The 16,664-nt window shown below is 40.2% G+C and overlaps 2 protein-coding genes across 2 annotated transcripts; both read right to left on the bottom strand.

Moving 5' to 3' along the window:
- Positions 1-2,015: 2,015 nt before the first annotated feature.
- On the bottom strand, positions 2,016-4,677 carry LOC135676934 (uncharacterized). Its single transcript, XM_065188692.1, has 2 exons — positions 4,414-4,677; positions 2,016-4,285 (listed from the first exon to the last, which is right to left on the bottom strand). The coding sequence occupies exon 2, from the start codon at positions 3,850-3,852 to the stop codon at positions 2,578-2,580; it is 1,275 nt and encodes a 424-aa protein (XP_065044764.1). The 5' UTR covers positions 3,853-4,285; positions 4,414-4,677; the 3' UTR covers positions 2,016-2,577.
- Positions 4,678-5,627: 950 nt separating this feature from the next.
- On the bottom strand, positions 5,628-11,734 carry LOC103981973 (plasma membrane ATPase). The gene is made up of 16 exons (XM_009398759.3): positions 11,510-11,734; positions 10,397-10,516; positions 10,059-10,295; positions 9,197-9,958; positions 8,963-9,085; positions 8,742-8,846; positions 8,515-8,659; positions 8,279-8,443; positions 7,960-8,198; positions 7,837-7,869; positions 7,644-7,725; positions 7,380-7,540; positions 6,910-7,083; positions 6,346-6,528; positions 6,082-6,263; positions 5,628-5,941 (listed from the first exon to the last, which is right to left on the bottom strand). Exons 1-16 carry the CDS (start codon positions 11,564-11,566, stop codon positions 5,845-5,847), a joined length of 2,865 nt encoding a protein of 954 aa, XP_009397034.2. The 5' UTR covers positions 11,567-11,734; the 3' UTR covers positions 5,628-5,844.
- Between the last annotated feature and the right edge of the window lie 4,930 nt (positions 11,735-16,664).

Below are 16,664 nucleotides of genomic sequence, written 5' to 3'. Positions count from 1 at the left end.
AGCATAACAGGTTAAACCACTACAGATAGCATAACAGGAAAGAACGATAAAAATTTCAAGGCAATATACCACATGTAATGTATCTTACTTATGATGATGAATGTTTTGCTGGCAAAAAGGATTGTCCTGCAAACATTTCCCAAGACATGTAAAAAGGGTAACTGTCTTGGTTGCAGCAACCAGGAATTATGAGAATACTCAAGACATATTCCATAACTTTCTTGGTTTCACCCAATTAAAAATTAAACTGCACAAATGATATATATCCTTAATCTACAACTATGGGCAGAAAACTTGGGACTTGAAAGCATACCTGTTGATTTGCAGACAAAGATTCATCCAATTCTGGTGACTTCACTTAATCCAAGAAATAACATACATGTTGGAATCATATAATTCGAAAACTTTGTTAGGAAATACAATTGAACCATGTCCCCTCAATCATGATAATCATGAACATGCAATGACCATGACAATCTACATAAATAGAAAATAGAACTACAAAAATAAGGGCCAGTGTACAAGTGTGCCAGCAGGAGAGTAAAGAAAATGAGGTTGGTCCTTCCTAGTTCATATGAGTTATTGAGGAAAAAGAAACTTATATGAATCTAGATACTTCCTCTCTGAAGAACCATGGAAGTATCTCTCCACGTATAGCCACAAATCTCCAATTTGCCACAAGTTCCACGAGAAACAAGGAAAAACAATTAAAATGGTGAACAGCATACACAAATATAGATGTATCGCATTCTCAATCTTGGATTGAGAAGCAATTATACCAAGAGAACCTTGAACTTACCTCATTAGTTCCAATAGATAATCTGCAAACCCAACAAAACACATTGCCAGAATCAAAATTAATTACTATTAAGAGTCCATAAATACTTCGTTTTGGACATAAAACCTTCGAAAAGCAGGGACTGGAAAGAGACAGGAAGATGACTAGTCTCGAATCTTGAATATGGAACAAGATAAAGTTGATTCTAACGGTTCTGCACTGGGAGCAAAACTTTGAGACAAGAAGGTTCCAATGAAGATTTGAGTGGATTTTGCAACCAAATATCAACTTAATATTGATTCCCCAAAAGTATGGTGCTAGTAGCTTATCCAGAAAAACATAAAGAAAGAGGGAGAATTTTAACAAAGACCTGGAAGGCTAGTTAAAGTATAGTTACCATACATAAGAGTAAGGGCCAAGCCTCCAGGATTCCTTAACATCAAGAATATATCTAATTAGAAAATGAAACATATTTCAAGAAAATGAAGCAAAAGTAGTACAAGAATAAAAATAAAATTTAGAAGAATAAATGGAAATGCATAAGTCTGCTGTGAGCATATGTTCCACGACTCGACATCCAGTTCACAGATTGATGTTTCAGTACATAGCTCTCATCATTACATGGTTGTTTTCTGCTTGGTTATAAATATTACAATATGAAATCATACTATCACATAAGCTGACTTTTAAAATGTCAAATATTTCTACATACAACAATATATAGTCCTTTTAAAAAATGATTATTTAGGATATAATTTAGCCAATTAATTCAATATTACAACATTATACAAGGTCCTAAACAGCCTGTACTAGTTTAAATAACGATCCATCATATACCCCTTTGGTCTACCATGTGTCTAATATCCCATAGATATATTGCAGACTGCTTCAGTTTCTATAAGCAAATACTACCTCTTTTATACATTTTACAAAGATTTGTGTAACATGGAAGACATGCATCACTCTCTAACCAAGTAATTAATACTTTTGTATCAAGCGTTTCCATGGTGAAAGCACAAACATGGATCAGTCAATCAAATCCTAAATTTGTTTATGCTCTTTAGGATTTATATAAATTCAGGAGCAACTAACCAAGGCATCATATCAAACAACTAAGTTTTGGCAAGAAAAATGTGCTCTATTTTTTTCAACTCTCGATCACAATTGTCACAAATCAGGACAAAAGTGTAGGAAAACTAAACCATGGGAGTAGCATCAACCAAATATATGGAAAGCATTAGAATAAGACAATTAGATTGAACTCTGTAAAGAAAAGATACATAGAACTTCTCCACATGGTTTCTTATAAGTTGATTATATTGGGATAACCCAAACATATCTTCCTAAACAATCATTAACAAGAGACTGCCACTATCAAGATTACCCAAGCAACTTATCCAATAAAGAATAAATACACTGCAATCTCATGAGAACTGACAAAATTGATTTTACCTATAACAAAGTTACATATTAGTTTCCTGCAAAACTGATTTCCGAACATTCTGTAAACCATATGAAAGGTTGTAATCTCTGGTTCTGGTGGACCTTATGGATTCAAAACATCCAGCAATGTACCAAATTGGCAAAACTTAACTTTCTTCAAAGTTCAGGCATTGACTGATTTGATGAAGATGATTCATTTGAATCCGCTAAGTATATTATAAAAGAATTTTGCCCCAAACAATAACAATGCTCCACAGAGAGATGACAAGCAGCCACAGTAAACCACCCTTGAGGTTCTTAAAATCCACCAAACAAAAATTTGACAGATACAAAGCTACCCCTGGAATTGACTTTCCTTATTCTTTATATGAACGGAGGCATATCTTCTCAAGTAGCAGTGGCCAATCTTCACCAAGTTGCTGTGGGTTCAACTCCATTGCCACCCTTAAATCCTGCAGAGATATCAAACTCTGTGTTTTCAGCCTCTGCAAGTTGCCTGAAGACCTACCACTATTCTGTACATGCATGTGATTTCCAGACCAAACACCATTAATCGGCTTCTCTTGTGCTTGCTGCTTGAAGACTGAAGGCTTTGTTTGATCATGACCTGACCTTATTCCTAATAATTCAACACAAGACCTAATTAGAAGCTTCAAATAAACATCTAAGCCATTATTTAATAGATTAGAGGAGTCCAATGTGACTCCTTCCAAGCCATGGGCTTCTGCTATTTTCTCCATCCTTCTCTTTAGAGACTCAGTATGGCATAACTCTCCACAATGATAGTTACTACTATGATTACTGCTGCTAGAAGTAATTAAGGGCAAAGATCTTTGTGCCCCACCCAAACTTGCAGGACAGAAAGGGATCCCAAGTGGAGCCTGAAGAGGACCTCTCTTGAAATTCAAATCATCAGCTTGTTCCAACTCATCCATCCCTTCCATGACTAAAAACTCAACTGAACCCTTGTGCTCTACATAAGCTTGATCATGAGGTGTCCTATTTTCTCTCCGCGGTCTCTTTACAGGATGCTCCAAGGGGACACCTTGATGATGCTGCATTGGTCTCTTCAAATCACAAGGGCCAAGAACACCATTCTCTTGGGTGACATTCTCATCTAAGGACACCAAAGACTGATAAGAAGTCGCATCCATTCCTCCATTCTGTCCAAGAGAACTAGGACGATCTTTGATCCTCCGGTCTCGGATGCATGACCTAGCCTTGCGAGGGGATGGAGGTAAGATGTTCCCATTGCACCCTAATGTGTGCTTCGCTGTCGGTGCTGTCAAATGGTTAACGACGCTTTCGTTTTGAGATGAGTTCTTTCCAACCACTTCAACAGACTTTGGAGCATCCTTCTCAAGGCCAAGTGAAGGTGGGTGTTTTGCCAGAAAGGCATTCTTGAGGATCGAGCGAATAAGATGGTTGTGCAAAGGTATATTCTCGCGCCCGAGTATCAAAAGACAATACTTGTTGAAATCTGGTTTGCTCAGCTTTTGTGCCAACAACTGATTCACATAGCCGAAATATCGCTGGGAGCGCTCAGGGCCTAGCTTTTTAGCTATCTGCAACTTGAGGTCACCGAGATTGATCCGGGTATGCTGAGAAGGCTGCGGCATCGGCGTTGGCATCTCTCAATGCACGGGGGCCATACAACTCACCAGATCAACAAAATTAGTGTTCTTCGTTTCTTCCACCCTCTTATCTCAAACCCAAAGAAAAGAAACTAAATCTCGATCCACTTCCAGCGGATTCAGCAAGTCATAACCAATATCCTTCTCCTCAGCTTAAACAACCGGTCGAAAATCCCATCTCAGGGCGCGGGCGCAAAACCCTAGAGCAAGCAGGGACTACAAAGATCCACTTGGCAAGCAATGATCCCCAGCTTGAACCAACTCGAAAGGCCTCCCACGAGAAGGGAATTGCGATCGAGCTGGATCAAAACCCTAGAGGGACTGAATCCAACTAGAGGATAAAAAAATCCGCGGCCGGAAGCTCGAGAAAGATCCCGTATCTGCAGACGGAATGCTCGTTGAAGACCGCTCCGAAGATCGATTTCGTGCTCTGCGAACGAAAGACCAACTTCAGCGACGCGGATCGCGCTCGGAGATGGAAGGCGGGAGGGAGAGATTTCAAAGAGAGAGCGACGGAGAAGGAAGGAAGGGGGCGAAGCGAGCGAGGAAAGATCGAACCTCGGGGGTAGAAGTGGCAGGAGGAGCGCCGGCGAAGGGGACCCTGCGATTCCAAGCTCGAAGCGACCTCGAATTCTCCCTTCTTCCTCTCACCCTCCCTCTCCCTCTTCTATTTCCTCTTCCTCTTCGGCTTCGTTAAATCTTCTTCTTCTTCTTCTTCCTTCGCTTCGTCTGCTCGTCGCGACTTCGTGTCTCTCTCGCGCGGTGGTGTGATTTGGATTGGATTTCACCGTGACGACTCTTTTTCGATCTCTGCAAACACACGATAAGAAAAAAAACAAAATGGAAAGAAAGAAGAGAAAACATTAACACTCGCTCTTTCTTTCTTTATTTTTCTTTTAGTGTGTCGCAAATAATTAATAATAATAATAATAATAATAATAATGTCTTTATGTTTGTAATGGCCATATTTATATAAAATAAGAGGAAAAAAATCTGATAACTAAATATTTAATTCGAAAAGACACTATTATTAGGGATAGTTGTGATTGTTGAGGTGATTTGGTGTGAAGGGGTTTGCACAAAAATTAAAGCTTGCTTGTGTCACAACCGATCGAAGGAGGACGTCATCATGTTGTTTACGAGGATTGAATGGTTTTGGTCATTCCTGTGTCTGCATGAGGAAGGAAGAATAAGTGTGGGCAGGAGACATCTTTCTAGTTGTAACCTGCTTCCCAACTGAAGCATGTCTGAAGCATAGAATGTTCTAACTGGGAGAGAGAGAGAGAGAGAGAGAGAGAGAGAAAAGTACATGGAATATTTCCAAATGTGAATATCTGGAGGGATGGGACAGATTCAATGCATGTCATTCAGGTGCGTGCAGGAATTTGAAGTATAAATGTGACATAACCAATTTAGGGGGTTTATTGTCTCATCCAAGATAGATTTGGCTCATTCCCACCAAACAGGTGATGAACTCACAAGCAGGCCACTGAAGCTATGCTGTTGGATAAAAACACATCACATGATGCAGGCAGAGAAGACATCCCTGCGATGCTCAAATATGATTTGCATGCAATTGTCATCAAGATATGGAAAGTGAACAATGATGTGATCTCAAGATGTAATTTGAAGCTATTCAAATACCACTGTAGGAAGTATATGTTTGGGTTCACTATGAAGGAACAAACCGTCTTCAACACGGTTCAATAATATCAAGTGCATTCCGTGCCGAAGAAGGATTAATAGCAGTCAGAAGCAAATTGTGACAAGTGTGAAGCAGAAAGAAAATGAGACTCCTATTATTTTGATTTATATCTGCATCAAAGTCGAGCAGAAAGGCCATTTTCCTGGCTCACGTGACATAGAAGGAGTTCGGAAAGAAAACTAGTAGAACGACTACAATGGCACTTATGCAGGCCTCGAAGACACTATACTAACTAAAAACAGAAAGGTCTTCCTCTTCCTCCATGCTCGGAATGCCTGCTCCCATTACACCGTGTAATGCTGCTGGATGTTGTCGATGTCAAGCCCCTTGAGCTTGACCACTGATTCTACATGACCCTTCAGAGTATTCAGCTCCCGAATCCTACAAATGATCACAAGATCAGAGACCTCAGAATTGGTCTTGCGTCACACTTTTGATTTTTTATTACTTCAGTTCTTGTGACTTAGCTATAGAGTTGTTCTCATTATGTAAAGTAAATCCGGTTGAAAATGCAATAATACCTTGCAATCTCAGCTCGTCGTTTGGCTTGCTCAGCAATCTCTGAAAGTTCTCTATAGCTGCTCTTCTCTGAGAAGATATTGGCAGTTTCAGGAGGTTGGAGTCCATGCAGAGTTCGTTGTGCCATAGCCCATTGAGCTTCCCTTTCTTCCCTACCATAATCCTTCTTGGTAGTGAATGCAGTCTGTAAATTTTGAATAAGTTAAGCAACGAGTAATGAGTTAATTAAATGGACAGCAGCTCAACAGACAAGGATGTAGAGATACCTTGTTCTCCAGGAGGTTATCCCATGCCTTTCCACTCAAAATGTAGCGGATGGCAAATTTGAACCAGTCAAGAGGGAAGAAGAAAACAACACTGTATAGCCAGATAACTCCAGCCCATCCCCATCCTATACCTTTTATCCGTGCAAAGCCCCAGTCAGCATAGACAGCTATAAGCGTTGCAACCTGCCAGAAGAATTTCAGATACAGAAGAATGATCAAAGAGTTGAATCCAAATCATGGTAATCTCTTCCAGAAAAAGTGCAGTGGAACATGATCTAGTAGCTTGCGGATCGAAAACATTTAAACAAATATTATATTGATTAATTATTATTTCAAAGGAAAACCAGTGAACTTTATTTACCCTTTTATGAATATTTGTTAACAGCTTTGCATTAAAGGTTTCCCACATATCAAGATTCATACTGTGCATATTGAAGTAGTCATCTTAGAAAAACATGTTGTGAAAAGAAAGGGTAAATAGTGAAATATAGTCCTACAAGCAAAGCAATATGAAAGAGATAAGAAGATCATATTGTTAAGGATTCATGAGAGGAAGGAACTTACAAGTTGAGCAATAATGAAGGCACTGACTAAGAGAAGTCCAGGGCGTTCAATAAAACACCAGCCGCGTGATCGAGTAACAAAAATAAGTGCCTGACTAACAATACTAACTTGCAGGTACAAAGCAGACATCATCTCATCTTCACTTTGCCTCAGTGATCTGACCTTAAATTTATCCTGCCAAGATATAACCAGAAATCATGTTATATATAGCAATGTTCAGTAGATTAAAATTTATTTTATCTCAGCTATAATCAACAAGCTAACACGTGTAAGTAGGCATGATATATTGAGAATTTCATGATATGGCATGGAGGGGAGAAATGCCAGCTGTGTTATAATAGAAAATTTATGCTATATATAAGGGACAAATCTTTGTGTTGCAAGCTTTACATAATTCTGACAAAAAAGAACTCTAACAGAACTTCAATATTCATTTTTTCTCATTTGAAAAGAAGTATGAAATTACTCACAGAGAAGAAGTCAGTTTCTTTCATGGCCCAGAAGAATATAACAGTCATCAGTGCCAAATAACTGCCAAACACAACGCCGGTAGCAAAGATCTCTTTTAACTTCCAACTATCAGGCATTGGAGATGCTTTCACTCGATCCTTCGAGATTGTCATGATTGTTCCTGGATTTGTAAAATGACAACAGGAAAATATTTCAGAATAACCACAATGAAAATCAGAAACAATATTGTGCACAAACCAAGTGACTATGTCATCTGAACTTACCATCGTTTAGAATGGCAATGATCAGAACCATGAAAGGTGAGAAGTCAAACTTCCATATTAGTGCAATAAGCATAAATCCAAGCTGCGTTAATTTAAAGCCATTAAGATTCAGACATAGAGAGAGAAAGAGGATAAATTGGCAAAAACATAATTGCATGCTTCTACTGGAGGGCATGGTTAGATAAATACTTACCACAATACGAATGGTGATGGAGACAGCATAAATCTGCAGTTCAACAAGATCATAAAGCTAAGTCAGAATGATATAACAATCATGATAAGAACTAAAGGAACAGCATTAGCGGTTGTTAGGTACAGTGTAATTCTTCATCCTCTGGAAAATAGCACGGCTGGTAAGCACAGCACTGATGATCACACTAAGACCAGGTTCAGTGAGGACAATGTCAGAAGCACTTCTAGCGGCATCTGTAGCATCAGCAACAGCAATCCCAATATCAGCCTTCTTGAGAGCAGGGGCATCATTAACTCCGTCTCCGGTCATTCCACAAATGTGCTTCCTCTCCTGCAACTTCTTCACAATTTCATACTTGTGCTCTGTTCAGAAAGGAAAAGGTTCAATAGCTAGCTCAAGATTTAGAATCACAATAACAATAACATAAGAAGATCAAGCCCACCTGGAAACACCCCTGCAAACCCATCAGCCTTCTCTATTAGTTCATCTACGGGAAGTGCAGCTATTGATGCATCCTTATTTTGGCCAAGCAATGAAGAGGAAGGGTACATGTTGGTTCCCATTCCGAGTCTTCGACCTGTCTCCTTAGCTATGGCAAGTTGGTCACCTGGATAGGAATAATTATGTTAGGAAAAGAAGACCAATCCACGCAATGGCGATAAAAGATTGCCCAATTACCAGTAATCATCTTCACATTGACACCAAGGTTGAGAGCCCTTCGAATAGTTTCTGCACTGTCATGCCTTGGAGGATCAAATAGAGGCAACAAACCAACGAATTGCCATGGCCTCCCTGGACTCTCCTTGGACTTCTCTGGAACTTCCTGCATGACAGAAAATACTTGATGTGAGCAAAACTATATTTGCTCCAGTAGCAATTTGAATTACTGAGAGAAAAAAGTAGACCTGTCTCGCAACAGCTAGTGATCGCAACCCGCGTTCAGCAAACTTGTCAATAACAGAATGAACCTTATTCCTGACATCTTCCTTGCAGTTGCAAAGGCTCAAAATCTAATCCAAGGGGAAGAGTTAATTATTCTTGAAAGCGATAATGCGTTCTGAATAAATTGAATGCACAAGTTTTCTTAGAAAATTGAGGTTAAAAGAAGATGATGAAAACAATTTACCTGTTCTGGAGCACCTTTGCTCACACGATGCCAGTTGCCATCAGCATCAATGTAGGTGAGAGCAGTTCTTTTGTCGACAGGGTTGAAAGGAAGAAAATGTACTTCCCTGATACCTGCCCTCGCCTGCACATTAGATATTAAAACATTATCCAAACCTAGCATAAATCATCCAAAATTGTGAACGTAGAACATGTCATCAATTATTTATCCTGCCAAAAGCAACCAATGAACTACCTCTTTTGGGTCCGCAAGCATCCCGACCATGGCAGCATCAATGGCATCTTGATTCTCCGTCCTTGATGCTCTCGCTGCCAATAAGACCACATGTTCCTTATCCACACCCTTGGCAAAGACCTCGATGAGGTTCTTGTCAACGCTCAGCTTGTTGAGGGTTAGCGTCCCGGTCTTGTCACTGCAGAGAACGTCCATGCCGGCCATCTCCTCTATTGCAGTCATCCTCTTCGTGATGGCACCTTGCTCAGAGAGCCTGTGGGACCCGATGGCCATGGTCACCGACAAGACCGTGGGCATAGCGATCGGAATACCACCGATCAAGAGGACCAAGAGATTGTCGATGCCATCCCTGTATCTTCGGTGCTGGATCGGGTACATGACGATGATCTCCACGATCATCCCAACCGCGATAGAGCAGATGCAGAAATTCCCAATGGCCGTGAGCACCTTCTGGAAATGGCCGACTTGGTTCGTGCTATCAACGAGATGGGCCGCTTTCCCGAAGAAAGTGTGCACACCGGTGGCGATGACAACGGCCTCGATCTCACCCTGCTTGCAGGTCGACCCGGAGAACACCTCATCTCCGGGGTTCCTAGTGACAGGGAGGGACTCTCCGGTCAACGCAGATTGGTCAATCTTCAAAGGATCTCCTTCGAGGAGGCGGGCATCGGCAGGGACGATATCTCCAAGTTTTATGCTGATAATATCACCAGGAACCAGAATCGCTGCGTCCTCCTCCATCCAGCGGCCATCTCTGAGCACCTGCGGGCATCAAATCATCCATATGGATAAACCGAAAAGACCTCAGAAATTGAAGGGAGCTCGTTGACTTTGCATCACAAGGCTGAGAACCGGTCCATACCTTCGTTTTGGGGGCAAGGCCAGCCATCAGAGCGGCGGCAGCATTGCCGGCGTTGTTTTCTTCGATGAAACTGATGGTGGAGTTGATCACGAGCAACACAACGATACCAACGAAGTCTTGCCAGTCTGGGGGCTTTCCACTGCCGTTGGCCAAGGCGATGGCCATGATGGCGGCCATTTCCATCACCCACGAGAGCGGGTTCCACATGAACCCCAGAAATTTGAGAATTTTGCTCTCCTGCACATCAAGAACGCCTCCATCTTTCAGTGAACACAGTAGCAGAATAAACGAAAGCAGATTTTAGAACCACATGAGTTCAAGGAAAGAAAAAAATTGACCTTTTTTTCTTCGAGTTTGTTGGGGCCAAAGATTTGGAGCCGATTGTCACCATCCGTCGACGAGAGACCTTCCCGAGTACATTTCAGCTGCTCGAAAACCTCCTCGATCGGAATGCGTTCCTGAGGTCGGAGAAAGGCGAGATATTATCAACCAAAATGAAACAGAAGAATTCCGTGACAGGCTGAACTTCTCGTGATATGTCTTGTCAGATTCTCGAGAGAACATCAACATCGCGTGAATCAGCAGCAAAAAGCTTCATAATTTGCTACTTCATCTTCCAAAAGAAGCACAGCGGTGCTGGAATCAATTCCGGTGGAACCATTCGCTGGGGTGTCGACGCCGTCCAAAATAGAAATTTGTTTGTACCCATCCCATATTTTATTTTTAGTGACGGCACACCGTGAAACACTAGTGCTAACACGATCGAGGATCAAACGGCAGAGGAGGCAAATCGGTTCACGGATCTCGGAACGAAATTAGAGAATCCTTTTGGCTTCAGTGACAGCCGACACAGCGAGATACAAGGAGCAGGAGGGGGAAGACGGACAGGCGGAGGGACGGAAAGGTACGAACGGGAAGTACTCGGAAATCTCCCAAACGAGGTGCAGCAGAAGCGAGACCACCACCACATCTTTGTCTTTAACACAAACAAAAGCGAGCTCTAAAACAACGAACGATATTCTCACTACTTGGTTTTTATTTTTGGTATGAAGAACACAAAAAAGAGTAACTTTTAATGGCCTCTTTTCCTATTCTCTACCTACTATTTACTCGGTTCTCCCTTCCATGAAGATCAACGAGAAGCCAAAGAAAATTAATGAGACCTTCAAGTACTAAACAGTACGGCAACATCTAAACTATGTTTAAGAAAGCAAATTAAGCAGAAAAAGAAGGGGGAAAAAAAAAAGGGAAATCGTCGAGCCAGAAGAACTGAAGAAGCAGAAATTGTTCGAGTCTCAAATACGACGATAAAATCTCGAGCAAATGCAACATGGACGAGCATAGTCGAGACGAAAAGACAGATCTGAAAAAAGATTCCACTATATCAATCGATTCTTGCAATCGAATACCGTCGAGATCCAGCGATCGAGAGAATAGGAGGAGTCGCTCACCAGATCAACGGTCTCGTTCTTGATCTCATCCAAGCTAATCGCCTTGTCCCCGGCCATCTCTTCTCCCCCTCGAACTCCGACCCACCAAAAAGAAGAAGAACTACAACGAGAATCCCTAAAGCACCCAAGGGGCAACCATTACCCAGGACTTTCTCTCACTATCGCTCTCTCCAACCCCCCACACCCACGCACAATATGGAGGAGAAGGATAGAAGAAGAGCTTAGCAAGTGGAGAATGGTAGCCCGACTCCAAACGCCATCCTTTTATAGTCCCCGTTCCGCTCCTGCTCCTCTTTGCGGGCCCCGGCGCCACCCATCGTTTACCTACTGACGTGGCGGGCACCCCGGGGGCCTTCCCTGAGAGCGCATCGGTCAAACCTTTTCGCGTGGGAAACCTAAGAGTTACAGATCAACGGTGATGCCTCGCCCCGCATAGAACCTGCAATCTCGTTGAGCAGCGTGATTTAAACCAAAGCGGCGAGTCCAAGTCCACCACCTGCCGAACCTTAGCGCACCGGTGGGGCCCGCGGCTAATGAGCCCACGTGGTGGAAGCATCGTTTCTCCGGTCTTTGACTTCAGACGGTGGGGGCCGCAACGCGTAATGGTATACGTAATAAAATAAGGTAACTTCTGAGTAATTTGGTTGCCGGGGGTGGTGTCTTCTTCCACCTCGATGGGAGCGTGATTAGCTGATGGTGGGCCGGTTCCATGTTAGGCGACGAATCTCAGCCGTTGATTCGTGCGGGTAAGCCGGGTTTCCTCCGACCGTTCGCGACCCCATAAGACGTTGAACCGACCCTCGGCGGATCCGAGTTTTTTAGTTTTCGTATGCAACAAGATTCATATTTATATAAGCTTTGCATGTGATGCCATTGCCACCTTACTAAGAAGGTAAGAAATGCCTATTTCCAAAAAAAAAAATTCTTTTCAAAAAATTTTATAATTTTTATATAAAAATAATTTAATTCTTAATAAAACTCATCAAGCACGTAGGTTCGCGAGGAATTGTTCATTTTGGGTGATGGGTGAATCCGTATAATTTTATTCTTTTGATCTTTAAAAGATACTTTTGAGGATAAGAGAGATCTGACAAATTTAGGAGTCCTTAGTTCTCATACTCCTTAACCAACGTGGGATTAAATGATCTTATCATAAATAAAATTATTATTTATAAAAAAAATAATATTTTTTTTTTAAAAAAAATTTTATAAAATAAATTATATATATGATTGAATATAAAAAAGTAGGTTCCAAACATTTTGCAACTCAAGAGGAGACTATTTTAGATTTATTAGAAGGGCATTATGAATATAAAACTTATACAATCCATACGTAATAATAATAATAATAAGTCTTCCAAGGAGTTGTAAGGTGATGCATTACTGTGCTGGCAATGTGTATGGCTGACGCATAAACAAAATAATGTGCTTTGGTAGGGACCACGAAGTTGAATCTAATCAATGGCACACTGTCATAAATTGGGACCCATTTCACACGACACTCGTTTGCGTGTGTAATGAATTAAGCGTTTTTTAGCTGTGCACTTTTTTTTATAGGAAAAATAAAAAAAAGTACTTTGAATAAAAATATGTTTCTGGTCAAAATAAACCAGAAAAATGTAGTATAATAATCAGGAATAATTATCAAGATAATAATTGAAATAAAATAAGATGAATTAAGAGAATAATCATACGTTATTAAGAATTATAAAAGTCAGATTATTTATATATATATATTACATTTCAAGGAAGATTAAGCTATTATTATGATTCATATTAATACTGATTAATCTGACTAAATCGTCTGTTAATATCGTCTATAGAAAAAATAATAATAATAATAACAACAGCGACTTGATATGAAATGTATATTCGGGTAGCTGTTTTCATATTAATATTTGGGCATAACTGTGAGCCAAGCAAAAGACACAAATGCATATATTGACCTTAAAATATATGACATCTTTTAGGTATTCGACCTCATGGGCTGCTGCTTCCGCTTCCGCATCCATTCCATCCATACACGCGCACACACACACACACACACACGAAGAAGATGACATCCTCTCTGAAGTAGTAACCTTCCAAAATGGCCAACGACTCCCATCCACCAACTCCAATGTTGTATCATTCTCATACCACCACTAATTCAAGCCTGCCGTGCTATCACGAATTAGTACGATATTTGTCATCATTAATTACCTTTCAAATTTGTTGACTTTATTATTTTTACAAAGCCGTGGAAGACCCTTTCATACATACTCGGGTTCGTCTTTCCATTACTTAATCCTATCCCTAACAACCTATTAAAATATGAGTTTGTGACAAGCCAACGCATATATATATATATATGTATATATATATATGTGTATATATAATATTTGAAATAATTTTTTTTAGCAATATATGTATTTAATAAAATCTATATATTTTTAAATGTTATTAAGAATTATGTCAGAGATATTTTTGATAAATGCTCCTCTTATACTTTAGTTATATTGAGATTTGAAGGATTCGAAAGGAATTTTGGAGAATATATCGATCTTTGGATAACACACGTAAGAAGCCTTCTTATAATAGGCCGATTACATGGAATATTATGCGTTGCTCTCAAACTTAATTGTGATTGTAGTGTCATAGTACATCAAATCCAAAATTTGATAACAGTTGGTTCGACTTGGTTTCTAGATGCTGAGATGTTATCCATATGGTGTTGAGATGTTAACCATGTGTCACCCACAAGGCAACAAGGTGTCGATTATATATTAGATATGAGGTACCAAGATGTTGGTTATGTGTTGACCACCTATTGATCATATGTCAACCATGAGGCACAAAAGATATCGACAACATGTTGATCATGTCCTTATACCCATATCAGTAGCCCCATATATTTCAGATCGTCGATTACAACAAAATCGAGTCAAGAGGTGATTCAAGTCATATTGCTGACACCAAAATAAACCATACAAGTTGTTGAGAGATGTACACTTGGCCATTTCGGTAATGCATCGTTGACATGTGTATTCAAACGTTTTGATTATAAATTATCGAAATATACATTAGGCCATTTTAGTTACACATCATTGAAAACCATGTTCGATCATTTTAGTCTTACATCAACGTATTCGATCATTTTGGCTATATGTCATCAAAATGTGAATTCAACTATATAGGGTCATTCCAATGGTCATTGAGTAGGAAGGGTTTCACCCTTATGCCATTTAGTGGGTGCATCACTTTAAACCTTAAAAACTTGATCTCATTCAAATGTGTGCACTACCTTCGCCTCAACCTTTAATGGGTATGTTATTTCAATGGTTCACCAACTCAACTAGATCTATTTGCTGACATCCCATAATAATAGCCTAATATTGTGTTCACATGACATTTTCTAATATGTACATATGGTGATTCGTCGAACTATCAAGAATTTGGAGGGTCACTATGACTGTACTATTTCACCTCCGTGTGATGGTGTGCTGTCACATGGCCTATCAGTTAGATAGTTGAACGACAAGGTGATTACCTAATCGAGAGCTCTAGGGTCATTAGACCCTTATAAATAGTAAGTCCCTTTTATTTGTTTGCTCATGCTTTCAGAACAATTTAAACGACTCGGAATATTCGACCTTTAGAGACTTTAAACTTTTCTAGCCCTAGCCTTAACTAAAAGTCCAAATGACTTCCTCTTCCGAGTTGAACTCCTCTTTTCACACATGGGTTCTAGATGGTTCATTCTATCATTGTCATCGGTGTGAACAAGAGAAACTTCCCCTTCTAGTGAAGAGATCAAAGTGGTTATATTGAGGGAGGTTACCCCATTAACTGTGAGATCGTTCAATTTTAAATCTCGGATATCTATTTGTAATCTAGATCATATTAAAGAAGCTTTTTCTATTCTGATTGAGTTTGACTTGATTACTCTTCGGTTAGGTGATCAATCTTATGTATCGCATCATTACTTTTATACTTTGATTGATACCTTCCAGGCAATACTTAGATTTTCCCTCTATTATTTTTTTATTGAAGTCCTGAATAGTTAAAAATTCTCTCCCACATATATGGTGCTAAATTCCTAATAATATCTTACTACTTTTGTTAAAGAACACCGAAGACTCGATATTTCCCCTCAGTTATATGCATGCTTTAATGTGTGTATTAAGGATTTGACCTATTTTCCCTTTACTTGTTTTAGGTACAAAGTTAAGAGGCCTACCTCCTCTAACAAAAGATGGAAAAAGATTTTTTTAAAAAAAAATTATGGAGGGGGTCGCTAGTCAACTTGACTTGGGCCACTCAAAAGTTTGAGAATGTTACCCTGAGATTACATGGGTTGGAGAGAGCAACATCACTAATATGCTTCCACCCTAACTGAGTTCACCGTCATCTAGCAGATGAGGAAGCAATAGCTTGTGGATGGTGGTCTGAGTCCTACATCTCGGGGTCGGTACTTAGGATTAACTTTTGCTCCATCTTTTTTGCTTTTGTAAACTCAATCCTAATTTCATCTATTTACATATATGGACCTTCATGTGAATATATTCCAAGCTGGTGAGGGGCCACAACATGGGAGGAAAACATATTATTTGTTGCTCGATCACTTTAACCCATTGAGATGAAGCAATTGCTTAGGAGTAGAGACGAGACCAGCCACCCCTAGAGAGTCGAAAGGATGCTTCTATGCTACCAATGGCTAGTCGAGTGCTAGCCTTGTTTAACAAGTCTCGACTCAATAAGTGTCCTATAGGGTCATTACTACTGAGCCAGCATTGAAGGAAAGATGACACACCATCCTCTTCTCGATAACCTCAATCTTCTCGAACTATAGGGACTTGGAAAGGTCACCACTGCTAGTAAATACTATTAAAGGAGCAGACAACATCTTCCACTTTTCCACAGCCCAAGAGCTTGACCTCGATTAGTGCCTACACCATTCGTCCCATCGAGTGGTCAACCATTTATTCGAAGATGGCAATTGCTTGGTTGGAGGGAGGGAAAGGGTTCTTCGATCTCAATTGGGCTACCTTAGTCACTAGCTAGGCTTGGAAGATCCTGATGGAAGTTGTGGAATTGAATCAAGAGTTCTCCTCCTCAAACTGGTTAAAGTGTTCTACATGAGGGCTATAGAGGATCTCATGGTCAATGTGCACAA

The sequence above is a fragment of the Musa acuminata genome, chromosome BXJ1-1 (assembly GCF_036884655.1).
Source record: "Musa acuminata AAA Group cultivar baxijiao chromosome BXJ1-1, Cavendish_Baxijiao_AAA, whole genome shotgun sequence".
Classification (NCBI taxonomy): Eukaryota; Viridiplantae; Streptophyta; class Magnoliopsida; order Zingiberales; family Musaceae; genus Musa; species Musa acuminata.
The sequence above is the reverse complement of the archived record's forward strand: the minus strand, read 5'-3'. Positions and strand labels throughout refer to the sequence as shown.

Excerpts from the sequence above, each read along its gene's own strand:
- LOC135676934 (XM_065188692.1), bottom strand. The coding sequence starts at position 3,852 with ATGCCAACGCCGATGCCGCAGCCTTCTCAGCATACCCGGATCAATCTC.
- LOC103981973 (XM_009398759.3), bottom strand. The coding sequence starts at position 11,566 with ATGGCCGGGGACAAGGCGATTAGCTTGGATGAGATCAAGAACGAGACC. Across the intron at positions 10,517-11,509 it reads AGAACGAGACCGTTGATCTG|GAACGCATTCCGATCGAGGA; the intron begins GTGAGCGACTCC and ends CTCCGACCTCAG. Across the intron at positions 8,847-8,962 it reads GCAAAGGTGCTCCAGAACAG|ATTTTGAGCCTTTGCAACTG; the intron begins GTAAATTGTTTT and ends CCCTTGGATTAG.